The 14,914-nt window shown below is 38.6% G+C and overlaps 2 protein-coding genes across 3 annotated transcripts; both read left to right on the top strand.

Annotated features, from left to right (window-relative positions):
• Positions 1–83: 83 nt before the first annotated feature.
• On the top strand, positions 84–4,738 carry art4 (ADP-ribosyltransferase 4 (inactive) (Dombrock blood group)). 2 transcript variants are annotated; one of them, XM_056453041.1, is made up of 3 exons: positions 84–173; positions 3,462–3,592; positions 3,665–4,738. In XM_056453041.1, exons 2-3 carry the CDS (start codon positions 3,536–3,538, stop codon positions 4,454–4,456), a joined length of 849 nt encoding a protein of 282 aa, XP_056309016.1. In that variant the 5' UTR covers positions 84–173; positions 3,462–3,535; the 3' UTR covers positions 4,457–4,738. The 2 variants fall into 2 exon arrangements, with proteins under 2 accessions (XP_056309016.1, XP_056309017.1); XM_056453042.1 differs by having other exon boundaries at positions 98–173; positions 3,513–3,592.
• A 5,317-nt stretch (positions 4,739–10,055) lies between these two features.
• Positions 10,056–11,006, top strand: LOC130220797 (NAD(P)(+)--arginine ADP-ribosyltransferase 2). Its single transcript, XM_056453040.1, has 2 exons — positions 10,056–10,135; positions 10,212–11,006. The coding sequence occupies exons 1-2, from the start codon at positions 10,079–10,081 to the stop codon at positions 11,004–11,006; spliced, it is 852 nt and encodes a 283-aa protein (XP_056309015.1). The 5' UTR covers positions 10,056–10,078.
• Positions 11,007–14,914: the final 3,908 nt, after the last annotated feature.

The raw sequence follows: 14,914 nt of genomic DNA, 5'->3' as shown, positions 1-14,914 counted from the left end.
GTAAAGATGGGTCATACTTATCTCAAACACACCCACATTACTTACCATAATACAAAGTCAACTTCCTTATCTCTTGGATTAAACATTATTCTCGACGTATTTACTTACTGTGCTGAGCTTCTCCTCTGACCATTGCTCCTGAGCTGCCGACAAATAAAGATCTAGAATCTCAGGTAAGTTTGTATATCAGTGAGCATTTCAGAACTAATTGATTATTTCAAGCACATTTGCTGGAAAATACCTGTTATATGAATATTATCTTCTTATTTTGAACATCTTCATTACTAGAAAATGCTTTTCTTAATTTCAGTCTTTGTGTGTGTGCGTGGGTGTGCGTGTGTGTGGAGCTGTGGTGAGGAAGTTGTTTGAGGAATAGATTTTGATTAAATGGGTCTCTATTTTCCCTTAAAACAATTCTAAGCTTAGTTTTAAAGAGTGGCTAGAACTCTAGGCTAGATCTTAACAGCAGATGATGCTCTAAGCTAGCTTTTAATAGCTAATTGCATAGGCTCAGATAGTGATTTTAGGATTAACCAATTTTTTCTAGTTTTAACCAATTCTATGCTTTGTTTTTAAGAAGGTCTGGCACTATAGGCTAGTTTTTGCTCTAGGCTAGTTTTTAACAGCTAAAAGTGCTCTAGGCCGTTTTTAACAGCAGACTGCACTCTATAGGCTAGATTTTAACAGTAGACGGCGCTCTAGGCTGGTGTTTAACAGCAAACTGCACTCTTTAGGCTAGATTTTAACAGTAGGCGGCGCTCTAGGCTGGTGTTTAACAGCAAACTGCACTCTTTAGGCTAGATTTTAACAGTAGGCGGCGCTCTAGGCTGGTGTTTAACAGCAAACTGCACTTTATAGGGTAGATTTTAACAGTAGGCGGCGCTCTAGGCTGGTGTTTAACAGTAAACTGCACTCTTTAGTCTAGATTTTAACAGTAGGCGGCGCTCTAGGCTGGTGTTTAACAGCAAACTGCACTCTTTAGTCTAGATTTTAACCGTAGGCGGCGCTCTAGGCTGGTGTTTAACAGCAAACTGCACTTTATAGGCTAGATTTTAACAGTAGGCGGCGCTCTAGGCTGGTGTTTAACAGTAAACTGCACTCTTTAGGCTAGATTTTAACAGTAGGCGGCGCTCTAGGCTGGTGTTTAACAGCAAACTGCACTCTTTAGGCTAGATTTTAACAGTAGGCGGCGCTCTAGGCTGGTGTTTAACAGCTAACTGCACTCTTTAGGCTAGATTTTAACAGTAGGCGGCGCTCTAGGCTGGTGTTTAACAGTAAACTGCACTCTTTAGGCTAGATTTTAACAGTAGGCGGCGCTCTAGGCTGGTGTTTAACAGCAAACTGCACTCTTTAGGCTAGATTTTAACAGTAGGCGGCGCTCTAGGCTGGTGTTTAACAGCAAACTGCACTCTTTAGTCTAGATTTTAACAGTAGGCGGCGCTCTGGGCTGGTGTTTAACAGCAAACTGCACTTTATAGGCTTGATTTTAACAGTAGGCGGCGCTCTAGGCTGGTGTTTAACAGCAAACTGCACTCTTTAGTCTAGATTTTAACAGTAGGCGGCGCTCTGGGCTGGTGTTTAACAGCAAACTGCACTTTATAGGCTTGATTTTAACAGTAGGCGGCGCTCTAGGCTGGTGTTTAACAGCAAACTGCACTCTTTAGTCTAGATTTTAACAGTAGGCGGCGCTCTAGGCTGGTGTTTACCAGCAAACTGCACTCTTTAGTCTAGATTTTAACAGTAGGCGGCGCTCTAGGCTGGTGTTTAACAGCAAACTGCACTCTTTAGTCTAGATTTTAACAGTAGGCGGCGCTCTAGGCTGGTGTTTAACAGCAAACTGCACTTTATAGGCTTGATTTTAACAGTAGGCGGCGCTCTAGGCTGGTGTTTAACAGCAAACTGCACTTTATAGTCTAGATTTTAACAGTAGGCGGCGCTCTAGGCTGGTGTGTAACAGCAAACTGCACTCTTTAGTCTAGATTTTAACAGTAGGCGGCGCTCTAGGGTGGTGTTTAACAGCAAATTGCACTTTATAGGCTTGATTTTAACAGTAGGCGGCGCTCTAGGCTGGTGTTTAACAGCAAACTGCACTTTATAGTCTAGATTTTAACAGTAGGCGGCGCTCTAGGCTGGTGTTTAACAGCAAACTGCACTCTTTAGGCTAGATTTTAACAGTAGGCGGCGCTCTAGGCTGGTGTTTAACAGCAGATGCCGCTCTAGGCTAGTTTTTGCTCTAGGCTATGTTTTAACAGCGGACTGCACTCTATAGGCTAGATTTTAACAGTAGGCGGCGCTCTAGGCTGGTGTTTAACAGCAAACTGCACTCTACAGGCTAGATTTTAACAGTAGGCGCAGCTCTAGGCTGGTGTTTAACAGCACAACACGTACCTGCAAACACGCGTACACTGACAGTACGTTGACATGGCACTCACTTCACTTCCTGCTAACAGACGCCATACAGATCCTCAAGAAAACCCAAGATATCTAGGCTTTAGATTTTAACAGTAGGCGGTTCTCTAGGCTGGTTTTTAACAGCAGACAGCGCTCTATAGGCTAGTTTTTGCTCTAGGCTAGTTTTTAACAGCTAAAGGTGCTTTAAGCTAGATTTTAACAGTAGGTGGCGCTTTAGGCTAGTATTTAACAGCAGACGGCACTATCGGCTAGATTTTAACAGTAGGTGGCGCTCTAGGCTGCTGTTTAACAGCAGACGGCGCTCTATAGGCTTGTTTTTGCTCTAGGCTAGTTTTTAACAGCAGACGGTGCTCTAGGATATTTTTTAACAGCAGACTGTGCTCTAGGATAGTTTTTAAAAGCAGACAGTACTCTAGGCTAGTGTTTAACAGCAGATAGCATTCTAGGCTAGTTTTTAACAGCAGACGGCACTCTAGGCTAGGTTTTAACTACAGATGGTGCTCTAGGCTAGTTTTTAACAGCAGACGGTGCTCTAGGCTAGTGTTGAATAGGAGACGGTGCTCTAGGCTAGTTTTTAACAGCAGACGGTGCTCTAGGCTAGTGTTGAATAGGAGACGGTGCTCTAGGCTTGTTTTTAACAGTAGACTGCGCTTTAGGCTAGTTTTTAACAGCAGACGGTGCTCTAGGCTAGTTTTTAACAGCAGATGGTGCTCTAGGCAGGTTTTTAACAGCAAACGGCGCTCTAGGCTAGTTTTTAACTGCAGACGGTGCTCTAGGCTAGTTTTTAACAGCAGACGTCGCTCTAGGCTAGTTTTTAACAGCAGATGGCGCTCTAGGCTAGTTTTTAACAGCAGACGGCGCTCTAGGCTAGTGTTGAATAGGAGACGTTGCTCATTATGAACACTCCTAAAGTTTGTTAAAAACTTTATAAACTTATTATTATTTTACGTTCTAGTGGTATTTGTAAGGAATTAGATGCAAACAGAATATACTCTTTGCAAGACATAGTGATCAAAAAAGTTGTATAATATTATACTTTAATAATCTAGGATTAATAGTGACAGAGGACTCTGTCAGTTGTGTTTCTACTTGCCTTCCAGCATCATCAGAGAGATTTGCCAGAATGGAGATTTTACGTTTTGTTGAAGCTCTTCTCCTGATTTTATCAGCTCTTGTACAGGTAAGAGTTTCAGAGTTACTATCCCAGATGTGAATATTCATGATGTGCTCATTCTGCTCATTATTTCTGCAGGATCACTCGAGCACAGCTGCAGAAGAACAGAGTTTTCCTCTGGATATGGCGCTGAGTTCAGTGGATGATCAATATGAGGGCTGTTCTGCAGAAATGGCGACTCTGGTAAAGACTGAATATCTGGAGAAGGAAAGATCTGCATCTGCTGCCTTTAACAAAGCCTGGCTAGAAGCTGAAGAGAACTCCGTGAAGCCAGAGGACAACCTAACGAGGAATCATTCGATCGCCATTCACATCTACACCAATAAAGATGCAAAGGTGTACAGTTCATTAAACAGCGCAACGCGTACCGGCAAACACGCGTACACTGACAGTACGTTTACATGGCACTCACTTCACTTCCTGCTAACAGACGCCATACAGATCCTCAAGAAAACCCAAGATAAATGCTACCTAGCTTATCGAGGCACTGGTGACACATTTGAGCTCAAGTCTGAAGAGGTCCGTTTAGGCTCATTTGCGTCCTCTTCTCTGGACCGAGCGGTCATTCAGGAGTTTGGAAATACGTCTTGTTTTGAGATCTACACGTGTGAAGGGGCCGATCTGACCAAATACTCAAAGTATCCTGAGGAGAAAGAGGTGCTGATTCCTCCATACGAGAGGTTTAGAGTCGTGGCTGTGAGGAACCGGACGCATGAGAAGGATCTGTGGTGTGAAACTGTGTTTGTGTTGAACAGCAGCGGCTCCACGAGTGACCTGAACTGTGCTTTATTCAACAGCGGACACCACACTGCCTTCTGTAAGCTGTTATTAATATTGTTAGTCTTATTTTACGTAGCGTTTACATGCTAACTGCTTAATAAGAGGGTTTTTTTGGTCCTGCTTTCTATTAAGTGGTCTTAACTACACTTTAAGGTAATGAACAGCTTCTGTATTTTATAATTCACAAGTGTTTTTGGTTTGTTTACGGTTGTGAATTGCATTATGGGATGTTGATCTCTGCTCTGTCCACTTTTGATGTTTAATTTAACAGTTTAACAATGACTTTTGCTGAGATTTTAGTACTTTTGAAATAATAAAATGTTTAAGAAATCATATCTGGAGAAATAAATAAGACAATGCACTGACAGTTTATTACAAGGGTTTTGTAACGTAATATACAACACCAACCCAGACAATATAGCCCTGCGCACTATTAAACACTAGTGAATTACAGTAGCTCAAAGGGAATTGAAGATTCATTTGAATGGGGCTTTAAAAGATTCAACTTTTTAAATCCAAACAAACGAATCGTTCAGCGATCGCTTGGACAGACGGTTTACTTTAATTATGGCTATTGCTATCAAAATAAAAAGTTTAAGCATGTTCAAGCAGGGTAGCAAGATCGAAATTTAAGATTCGTAAACATTCACAGGCACCGTTCTTTATACAAAATGACACTTTATTGACTAATCTTACAGAAACTAACACCTACACAAACACACAAAGTGTAGAGAAGAGTAAAGAAAGTAAAATGAGAGGTGAGAGAGTGTAATGATGAAAAACCTCAGATTTTGTTAGATCAAACCAAGCGGCGAACCAGAAACAACCCTTCTATGGTCTCTTTAGGGTGGGATTTAGTTCACACCAGTTCAGATGGAAGTGTAACTTGCGTTCCTTTTGTGATGTGAAGAAACTCCCTCTGTTGAGCACCTGGCTGGCTGCTTGCTCTTTGTCCTCGCGAGGCTTGTAGTGGGGTAGAGTCTGTCATTTCAAGTTTGGAGCGGCAACAAGGCGAGTCGTGATGACCACTGGTTTGCGGCGCACTAAACTTAACTAGACTCTCAACGGTAAAGAAAGAAAATAAGGTAGCAGAGACGGGAATGTCTGAGCTGTGCGTTTAACCAATTTTGTCTGGGTCCCCACCTGCTCCCTGGAGTCCTCTGTGTTCAAGTCTTCCCTGGCCTGGACCTTCTACAGTCTCTGAGTCTGGGGTCTTCTTCTAGCTTGGGTGTTCTTCTCTGGCCTGAGGTTTCTTGTTTCTGGGTGGTGGCCTTAGGCACAAGCTTTTATAAGGATGGTTTTTTCACCCTCCAGGGCCAAGTTGGCCAATGAGAAGTTAACGTTTGGTTTCAAAGCATGTTCATTTGCATAGGCATTTTGGTTGTAAACTGATGCAGAAATGTTCAAGTTTCTTAAAATGTTAAGAACGGTTTACCAAAACACTTCACTGGAGCTAAATGCATCAAGATCACACTTCAGTTCAGAAACACACACACACACACACACACACACATTGCTGACATACTGTACAGTTAATATTATAATTATCTGCTCTGTTAAATTTTAAATATTTGATATTCTTTTCCCAATTTCTGTTCAACGGAGAGCAGATTTTTTCAACACATTTCTAATCATAATAGTGTTAATAACTCATCTCTAATAACTGATTTATTTTCTCTTTGTCATGATGACAGTAAATAATATTAGACTAGATATTCTTCAAGACACTTCTATACAGCTTAAAGTGACATTTAAAGGCTTCACTAGGTTAACTAGGGTAAAGTTAGGGTAATTAGGCAAGTCATTGTATAACAATAATTTGTTCTAGAGACAATCCAAAACAAATATTGCTGAAGGGGGATAATAATATTGACCTTAAAATTGTGTTTAAAACAATTAAAAGCTGCTTTTATTCTAGCCCAAATAAAACAAATAAGAGAGATTTGCCAGAATGGAGATTTTACGTTTCGTTGAAGCTCTTCTCCTGATTTTATCAGCTCTTGTACAGGTAAGAGTTTCAGAGTTACTATCACAGATATGAATATTCATGATGTGCTCATTCTGCTCATTATTTCTGCAGGATCACTCGAGCACAGCTGCAGAAGGACAGAGTTTTCCTCTGGATATGGCGCTGAGTTCAGTGGATGATCAATATGAGGGCTGTTCTGCAGAAATGGCGACTCTGGTAAAGACTGAATATCTGGAGAAGGAAAGATCTGCATCTGCTGCCTTTAACAAAGCCTGGCAAGAAGCAAAAAAACCAAAAAGACTTTCTCCAGAAGAAAAAATATTATCAGACATACTGTGAAAATCATTAATATTTAAAAAAGAAAAAAAAAATTCAAAGGGGGGCTAATAAATCTGATTTCAACTGTGTGTGTGTGTGTATGTATATATATATATATATATATATATATATATATATATATATATATATATATATATATATATATATATATATATATATATATATATATATTAGGGGTGTAACAGTTAAAAATCAGGGTTCGGTTCGATACGACACAGTGGTGTCACGGTTCGGGATGTTTTCGATGCAGCAAAAAAAGAAAAAAGCCAGAGGATTTCTCTGATTGAAATTTTTTAATGTATTAAAACTGACATCATAAAAGTATGATCTTGTTTGTTTTTCTTTTCCTTTAAACAGTGATTGAGCTATACTTCTGGGGTTTCTGCTTAGCAGCAAATAAAACAAATCCTTTACACTCAAAACCAAAAAGCTGCTTATAAATAATAAATGTAATACTGTAGTAGTTAAACAAATAAAAATAAAATAATGATTTTGTTTTCATATGGAACTCAGTTTCAATCTATCTTTAAGTATTTTTTATTTTCAGAAAGATGAGTGTCCACCTTTTCTTCAGACAGCACAGATCATAAATGCACTGGATATAGTGCTGTGCGAAATTGGACAAATCTGATATTGTGATCTTTATTTTTCTGCAATATGACTTCAGTTCCACAAGATGGTTTGAGTAGCTCTATTTGACAGTTTTATGGGGAGTCGAACAGTATTCTGGTACAGGGATTGAATAATCACAATGCAAAAAAACGCTTCTCTTACTTTCCTTTGTCTTGTTTCTAGTCCAAATGTCTAAAAACTCTTAGATTTATTACAAATGTTGTTTTGTTTTCACCTTCAGAAGAAATAAGTCTAAATTTGGAGTTTTTCCTTAAAACAAGTAAAATAATCTTTTTTATATTGTTTTGAGTTGTAGATATTAGGAACCGAAAGAAGACAAAAATTATAAGTAAGATTTGTTTTGTTGCATTAATCGTATAAATTCTGTATGTGTAATTATTTAAACACAATAAATATTTGTATATATTATTAATATTTTGCCTGTGCCTAAAGACCCATAGGTTAATCCGGCCCTGCTTAAAGGGAGATGAGATTCTGATTGGTTTAATGCACTTTATGCTCAAAATCACCCATAACTCATTAAGAGAATGAGCACAACCCTTTAAGACCATGCGCTGGGTGCACAGACTGTTTTTCCCATCCTTAAAATAGCAAAAGTGGATTCAGACCTGATTCAGACACCCTCTTAGTTTACCTGCACCATGCACTTTAGATCACTTGCCTATATAAATAAAATTCAGACATGGCCTTATTGCACCGTACACTAAAGACCATATGCTTAATTATATTAAACAGAGCCCTTAGGGCACATTCACACTATGCTAACCAAACCATACCCAGGCACGTTTCCCTGTTCGTTTGAGAAGTAAGAGTGCTCTGAACAGTGCCCAGCTGCGTTTCACAGATTGTTTGAGAAGTAAAGCTACGGTCACATCGGGCTTTGTGTGTGCGAAATTCTGTCGTGCGGCGCTGTGAAAAGGGGCGGGATTAAACAAGATGATTAGACATTTTAAAAAGCGAGCGATTGCTCCATGTTTTAAATTTCTGTCCAGAGAGGTCCTGTTTTGATCCTCAATTGGTCTCACGCAGTCAAGTGATACGATTTCGCAGGTCAGAGTTCACCAAGCTTGAACTTTGCACCGCACCAACTTGCGAAACTTAACGCATGACCCCGCGTTTCCGGTCTGACACATTCGCGTGCGTATGAATGGAAGTCTATGGGAAGAAGTGTCAAGTGTGACTGCAGCTTAAGAGTGCTCTGAACTGTACCCAGGTGTGTTTCCCGGATTGTTTGAGAAGTAAGAGTGCTCTGAACAGTGCCCAGGTGTGTTTCGTGGATCGTTTGAGAAGTAAGAGTGCTCTGAACAGTGCCCAGGTGTGTTTCGTGGATCGTTTGAGAAGTAAGAGTGCTCTGAACAGTGCCCAGGTAGGAACATAACAATGTAATCATGCTTTCTTGATTGTTGCTGGTTTTCCCTGTTGGAAAGAGGGACATTTTGTGAATTTGTTTTTACTGTTCATCCTCAGTTGTCAGTATTAACCCTTTAGATAGGCCTGTGCAGAATAGTTTCTGACTTTTTTATGGCGTTCAGAGGCAGATTATTGTGTGTGTGTGTGTGTGTGTGTGTGTGTGTGTGTGTGTGTGTGTGTGTGTGTGTGTGTGTGTGTGTGCGTGTGCGTGTGTGTGTGTGTGCGCGCGCAGAAATGCACTTACTGTGTTTACTGAGTTCTGAAAGCTGAGGGGATTATTTAGATTTCCTATATCATACAAAGATAAGTGTGCAGAGGTCTCTCTCTCCCACACACACACTCTATAACCCATATAAAAGCCAGAAACTAAGCTTATTTTGCACCGGAACTGATGATCAACAGTAAAATGGCACATTTTTTCCTCTTAATCCCAACAGGGAAAACCAGCAACAATCAATAATGCATGATTATATGCTGTCATGATCAATAAATAAATGAGATTATATTTTAAGTGAATGGAGCAAAAACAGCACCAACATCCACCAAAGGGGAGACAATCTGCTCAGAGTATTGTTTGAAAAATGTTCAAAGCATTTTCCCCAAAATATGTGTTAAAATCAGATTTGCCACCAAACATCATCACAAAACTCTGGCCAAATTAAGACTCTAAATCAGCCCAGAGTGGATGAAAATGACCCAACAGCACACATAAGGATTAAATGTATTTTGTTTAACTCAGAGTCTGTATTGCATCTTCATCTTCATCATAGAGTCATCATCACTGTTGAGTTGTAACCTGTTTTTCTCATCCTCTCTGGTGTGAAACCGCTCATGGACCCTAACAAGTGTTTCGTTATGACTAAACAGTGTAACACATAGGTGGCGCTGATTGCACCAAGATCACACTTCTTGTCTTCCAGCACAATATTGAGAGGGATTTTAGCTGCTAATATGCATTTGCATATTAATCATAAGGTCATTACTGTTGAGTTGGAGCTAATGCGGGGTGAAACCACACACATAGAATTCAGAGGTGTTGCATTATGATTAAACACTTTAGTGGGGCAAAATGCATCAAGTTCACACTTCAGCTCAGAAACACACACACACACACACACACACACACAGTGATATAGGTTTATAGCAACTTACAAAGTCTGAAGAGTCATTATTGTCAAACAGCGAGAGACGTTTCTCATCTGCTCTCATTGCTCTTGAAAACAACTCTTAATCTAAGGAAAGGACCAGAATCAGGTGATTTTTAATCTTGACTATATTATTCAAATCTTATAGACATATTCATGTTGACATGTGAATCGACCGCTTGTCTTCCAGCACAGTATTGAGAGGGATTGGCCAGAATGGAGATGTTGAGGATCACTGAAGCTCTTCTCCTGATGTTAGCAGCTCTTCTCCAGGTGAGATTGAGTTTCAGAGTTAATATCTCAGGTATGAATATTCATCATGTGCTCATTCTGCTCATTATGTCTGCAGGATCACACCGCCGCAGCTGCAGAAGCACAGGGTTTTCCTCTGGATATGGCGCTGAGTTCAGTGGATGATCAATTCTCCATCTGCAGAGCCAAAATGTCACGTCTGGTGGAGAAAACATACCTGAAAGAGGAAAGATCGAACTCAAATATATTTAATGAGCTTTGGCGAGTAGGTGAACAGAAAGCGGTGCGTGTTCGCAATATTTTTAGAAGGTTTAAGAAGAAACATTCGATTGCCATCTATGTATATACGTACGCTAGTGCGGATGTTAATAAGGTTGTATATCCTCAATTCAATAACGACACGCGTAATGGCAAACAAAACTACACTCTTAACAGATACAGATGGTATTCGCTTTACTTTCTGTTGACTGATGCGGTTCAGATTCTGAGGAAGGAGCAGAAAAACAAGTGCTATGATACATATCGTGCTACAAAATCAACATTTAATCTCCACAAGTCTAAGGAAATTCGTTTTGGCTCGTTTACATCCACGTCTCTTGATTTCAATCAGGCGAAACGGTTTGGCAAAGTTTCTTGTTTTAAGATCCACACTTGTGAGGGTGCTAATGTGACTAAATATTCGCATATTCGTCATGAACAAGAGGTGCTGATCCCTCCGTACGAGAAGTTTAGAGTCACCGCTGTCTTGACAAAAACAGATGGATGTGAGACTGTGTATAAACTGGAGAGCTCTGGGAAAAGAAGTGACCTGGACTGTGCTCTGTTCAGGAAAAATACACTCCTTCCCCAAACTCTTGACCCGGCGGACAGGGGTTGGCAGAACATTCTGTAACACACATAATGTTATTGAATAATGCGTTTGGAAGATACTTGTAAGGTTGAAAAATATTCTTAGAACATTATAATGTGACTATATATATATATAACACTATAATGTTTTATAACGTACAGAGAACATTAGGGAAATGTTATAACAACATTAATTTTATGTGATTGGAACATTCTAACAGCGTTTTACATTTCTGAAACATTTGAACATTCTGAAAATGTTTTGACTAGCATAATTTTATATATATAAAAAAGTTAACTATTAGGAAAGTAAAAAAAAGACATTCAGAATATACAAACGTTCAACTATAATGTTTTTATAACTTACTGAGAACGTTTGGGAAACATTCTTAGAACATTAATATAACGTAGATGGAATGGTCTAATGATTCGAGTTTGATTTACTTATATAGCACATTTCCAAACCAAAACAAAGTGCTTTACAGGAAAGATACAAACAATCAGTACAGGCATGATAAACAAAATAACAATAGACACATAATGTAAAAGAGAGCATAACAGATATAAAATAGATCATGTTTGGTTTCACTGTCTAACAGAAGGTAATTCACCCTTAGATAATTCCACCTTGTTAAACAATGCGACCACAGCTGACCAGGAATTAAAAAAACAAGGTCGTTTGCCCCCCAGAGGAAGGGAGTCAAGGGACTTATGCTTCAAACGAACCAGAAAATAGAAGAGTCTTTAACTTAGACTAACTTTGAAGTTGAATCTACTCTTCTCTAAGTTCACCAGCCACTTACTTGCATGTATTTGGGGAGTAACTGGTGAATTTCCGTGCTGAATCCTGCGTGTTCTGCTTTTTATGAAGGCAAACATGCGGCCGCATGGCGACGCCCATCTCACGTTATAGATCACGATCGCTTACACGTTTACGTGCACTGGTAAAACTTCTGCTTGAGATTGTATCTCATTAACATTATTTTTAGAGATTATTTTACCCAATTCACAAATAATTTAACTTGTTTTAAGCAAACAATCACTTCATTTTGAGGTGTTTTTTTTTTCCTTCCATAAAACAAGACATCATTTTTGATGCTAGTTCATGTGTCTATGCATCTTGATTTAAAAATATTTAGAGTGACGAAGCCATGTTTAATTCTAGCGGCGGCACGTTCCAAAGGTGAGGACCGGCTCTAGCGAATGCACGTTCACCCCTGCTTTTGAGATGGGCCTTTGGGACTTTTAATAAAAACTGATCAAGTGTCTAGAAGGAGTGTATAGGCCACAATCAGTTGAGATAAATAACAGGGTGTTTAATAATGATGTTTTAAATGATGCTCTGATAACATTAATATAACTCAAATGTTATGAAAAGGTTTTGAATAATGTTATTGTAAGCAAATAATAATATATAATCTAAAATACTGCACTTTTTTAATGTTCTGAGAACTCTTAGACTTTTTTGGGGGGCTATTTCATCATTATTTAAAATGTGTCCATGTTATGGTAATGTTCACAGAATGTTATTGAAAACTTTATTGGATACAGGTGATATTTACCTAAAAAGAAAGGTACCGAAGTTACCTAAAACTTACCAAGAAGAACGTTTAGGAAACATTCTAACAACATTAATTTAATATGATTGGAATATTCTAATACCATTTTAAATAACACTCTGAGAACATTCTTATTAGAGGAGACATGAACACGTTTTAAATAGTTATAATCAAAAAACAGCACACATCGTATAAAAAACTAGACGTTTTAAAAATATTAGACATTAAAAATATTACATACTTACAATGGTTTTTCTGTTAATAGCTTGTTTTTTTCTCTCTCTCACAGTCGGACTCTTTGTATTAGTAGCGCTGGATGTGAGTACTGCCTCTTTTAGATGAATCATTTGAGAGTCACTCTGGATAAAGCATCTACTAAATGACTAAATGTGAGTGGTGACAATGTATAGTTGACACTGAACTGAATCTTTTGAATTTATAGGCTAAAAAGTTCCCAGAAAACACATGTATGTTTTCAAGACATGTTTTAAAGTCTGTAAATCCTCTGCTGTGTGTACAGGGATCTGACAATCCTCTTTAAAAGGTCTGTTTTACTATTATCAACATCCTAAAGACGTATTATAAACATAAATTCATCACAGATGTCACATAGATGTATTGCAGATGCACAAACGCTTGAATAAATGTCTTCCAGATGTAAACAGATAAATAGACATGTCTGTGATCTACTTTTTTTTCTTCCATGGTCATTTTTAAACCGCTTACTTTCTTAAGATGTTCATTTTAACAGTACTATGTTTAACCATTTACTGTAACTGTAATCGGGCAACATTTTGTTTCTTCATTATAGTGTCAGTCTAGTTTTTGTGTGACTTTTAATGTCTATTAGTTTTATTAAACAGTTTGTAATCTCTGAGATTTTCAGTTTCAAAGTAAATCAGGTTTAAATGGCAGGAGTTCCTGTGGGGATGCCAGCAACACTGTTATTTATTTCCCACTGCTAATATTCAGATTTTATTTCTCACTTCCTCATTAAAGATGGAAGTGTTTGGATCAGGGGCGTTGCTAGGGTTGAAAGGCATAAGGGGATTAGCCCCAAAGAATCCCCCTACACCAAAAAAATAAGTTTTAATTCACCCCGCTAAAATACCCCCACTTTCATGATGTTGTTTTATAAAGCAGTTCTTGAAAGCATTGTTAGATATGGTATCACAGTGTGGTTTGACAACCTATCAGTTCAGTGTAAATCTAAATTGATGCCTCTCTTAAAGACAGCGTGGAAAATTGTTGGGCACGACGAATATTTTAATCCTCGAGTTTTATATGAGAATTGTGTCCTCAATCAGGTGGAAAGGATTGTAAACGATCCAGCTCATTTTTAGTTTCCACATTACGAACTGCTTCCCTCTGGTAGGAGATATAGAGTCCCAAAGTGTAGGTTAAACCGTTATAAGAAATCCTTTGTAGCTGTTTCAGTGGGTTTATTTAATAAGAGTCTGTCTTAAGTAGCATTATGAATGTTGTAACTGTTGTATTCTGTATTGTTTTTATTGCTTGTTTTTAGTGAATGTCTGCAGCAATATGGCGATGCGCAAAACAAATGTCCTGTCAAGGACAAAGTTTGAGAGGTTTTTACTACTACTTACTACTACTTTCAAAAGGTGATGTACTGTAATCTTAATAATAGGATTATAAATGGTTTAATAGTAAATAAGTTGGAGCTTGACATGCTTTTAACAATCAATTGTGAAGCTTTGTGACTTGTAAAACCAAAAAGGAAAAACATTGATTAATTAATCCACTTTTCATTCAGCCTGATCTCACGAGAAAACGTAAGTATTTTACGTTTTGACAGTTTAGTGGCTAATTCGTACGAATTCGTACGAGTTCAGTCGTACGAAATGGTACGATTTTAAAAAGGAGGCGTGGCACCTAACCCCACCCCTAAACCCAACCGTCATTGGAGGATGAGCAAATCATACTAAATTGTACAAATTAGATCGTACGAATTCATACGAATTAGCCACTAAATCAAAAAGTTACGAATTGCCGTGAGATTGTGTTGTCTCATTTACTAGTCTGTTATGAGCCATATCATACCTCACGAGCCTCTTATCTCCTCCTGATTTGCAGTTTCTGTTTGTTTTTAGATAATGTTATTTCCTGCATGTCTTCAAATCTGAAAATATGATTTATTCTTATAGAGGGCTACTAGAGAGGCCCTGAATTTCTGTGTTATGTTGTGTGTCTGTGAAATTTGCTGTTCGTTTTCTGTGTGTTACAATTTGGTATATGTCCATTGTTATTTGTCTGTTCTCCATTTGTCTGCCGTCAGTGTTATGTGCATCTGAGGTTGGAGAGTGGGACAGGTAAGAATGTCGCGCGACACACATTGTGCACACGTAGTTTTGAATATCACTGTTGTTAGACA

The sequence above is a fragment of the Danio aesculapii genome, chromosome 3, assembly GCF_903798145.1.
Source record: "Danio aesculapii chromosome 3, fDanAes4.1, whole genome shotgun sequence".
NCBI lineage: Eukaryota > Metazoa > Chordata > Actinopteri > Cypriniformes > Danionidae > Danio > Danio aesculapii.
Note: the sequence above shows the minus strand (reverse complement) of the source record. Positions and strands in the feature narration are given on the sequence as shown.

Coding starts and splice junctions, on each gene's coding strand:
- LOC130220797 (XM_056453040.1), top strand. CDS start 10,079: ATGGAGATGTTGAGGATCACTGAAGCTCTTCTCCTGATGTTAGCAGCT. Junction 10,136..10,211: donor TGTTAGCAGCTCTTCTCCAG/GTGAGATTGAGT, acceptor TTATGTCTGCAG/GATCACACCGCCGCAGCTGC.
- art4 (XM_056453041.1), top strand. CDS start 3,536: ATGGAGATTTTACGTTTTGTTGAAGCTCTTCTCCTGATTTTATCAGCT. Junction 3,593..3,664: donor TTTTATCAGCTCTTGTACAG/GTAAGAGTTTCA, acceptor TTATTTCTGCAG/GATCACTCGAGCACAGCTGC.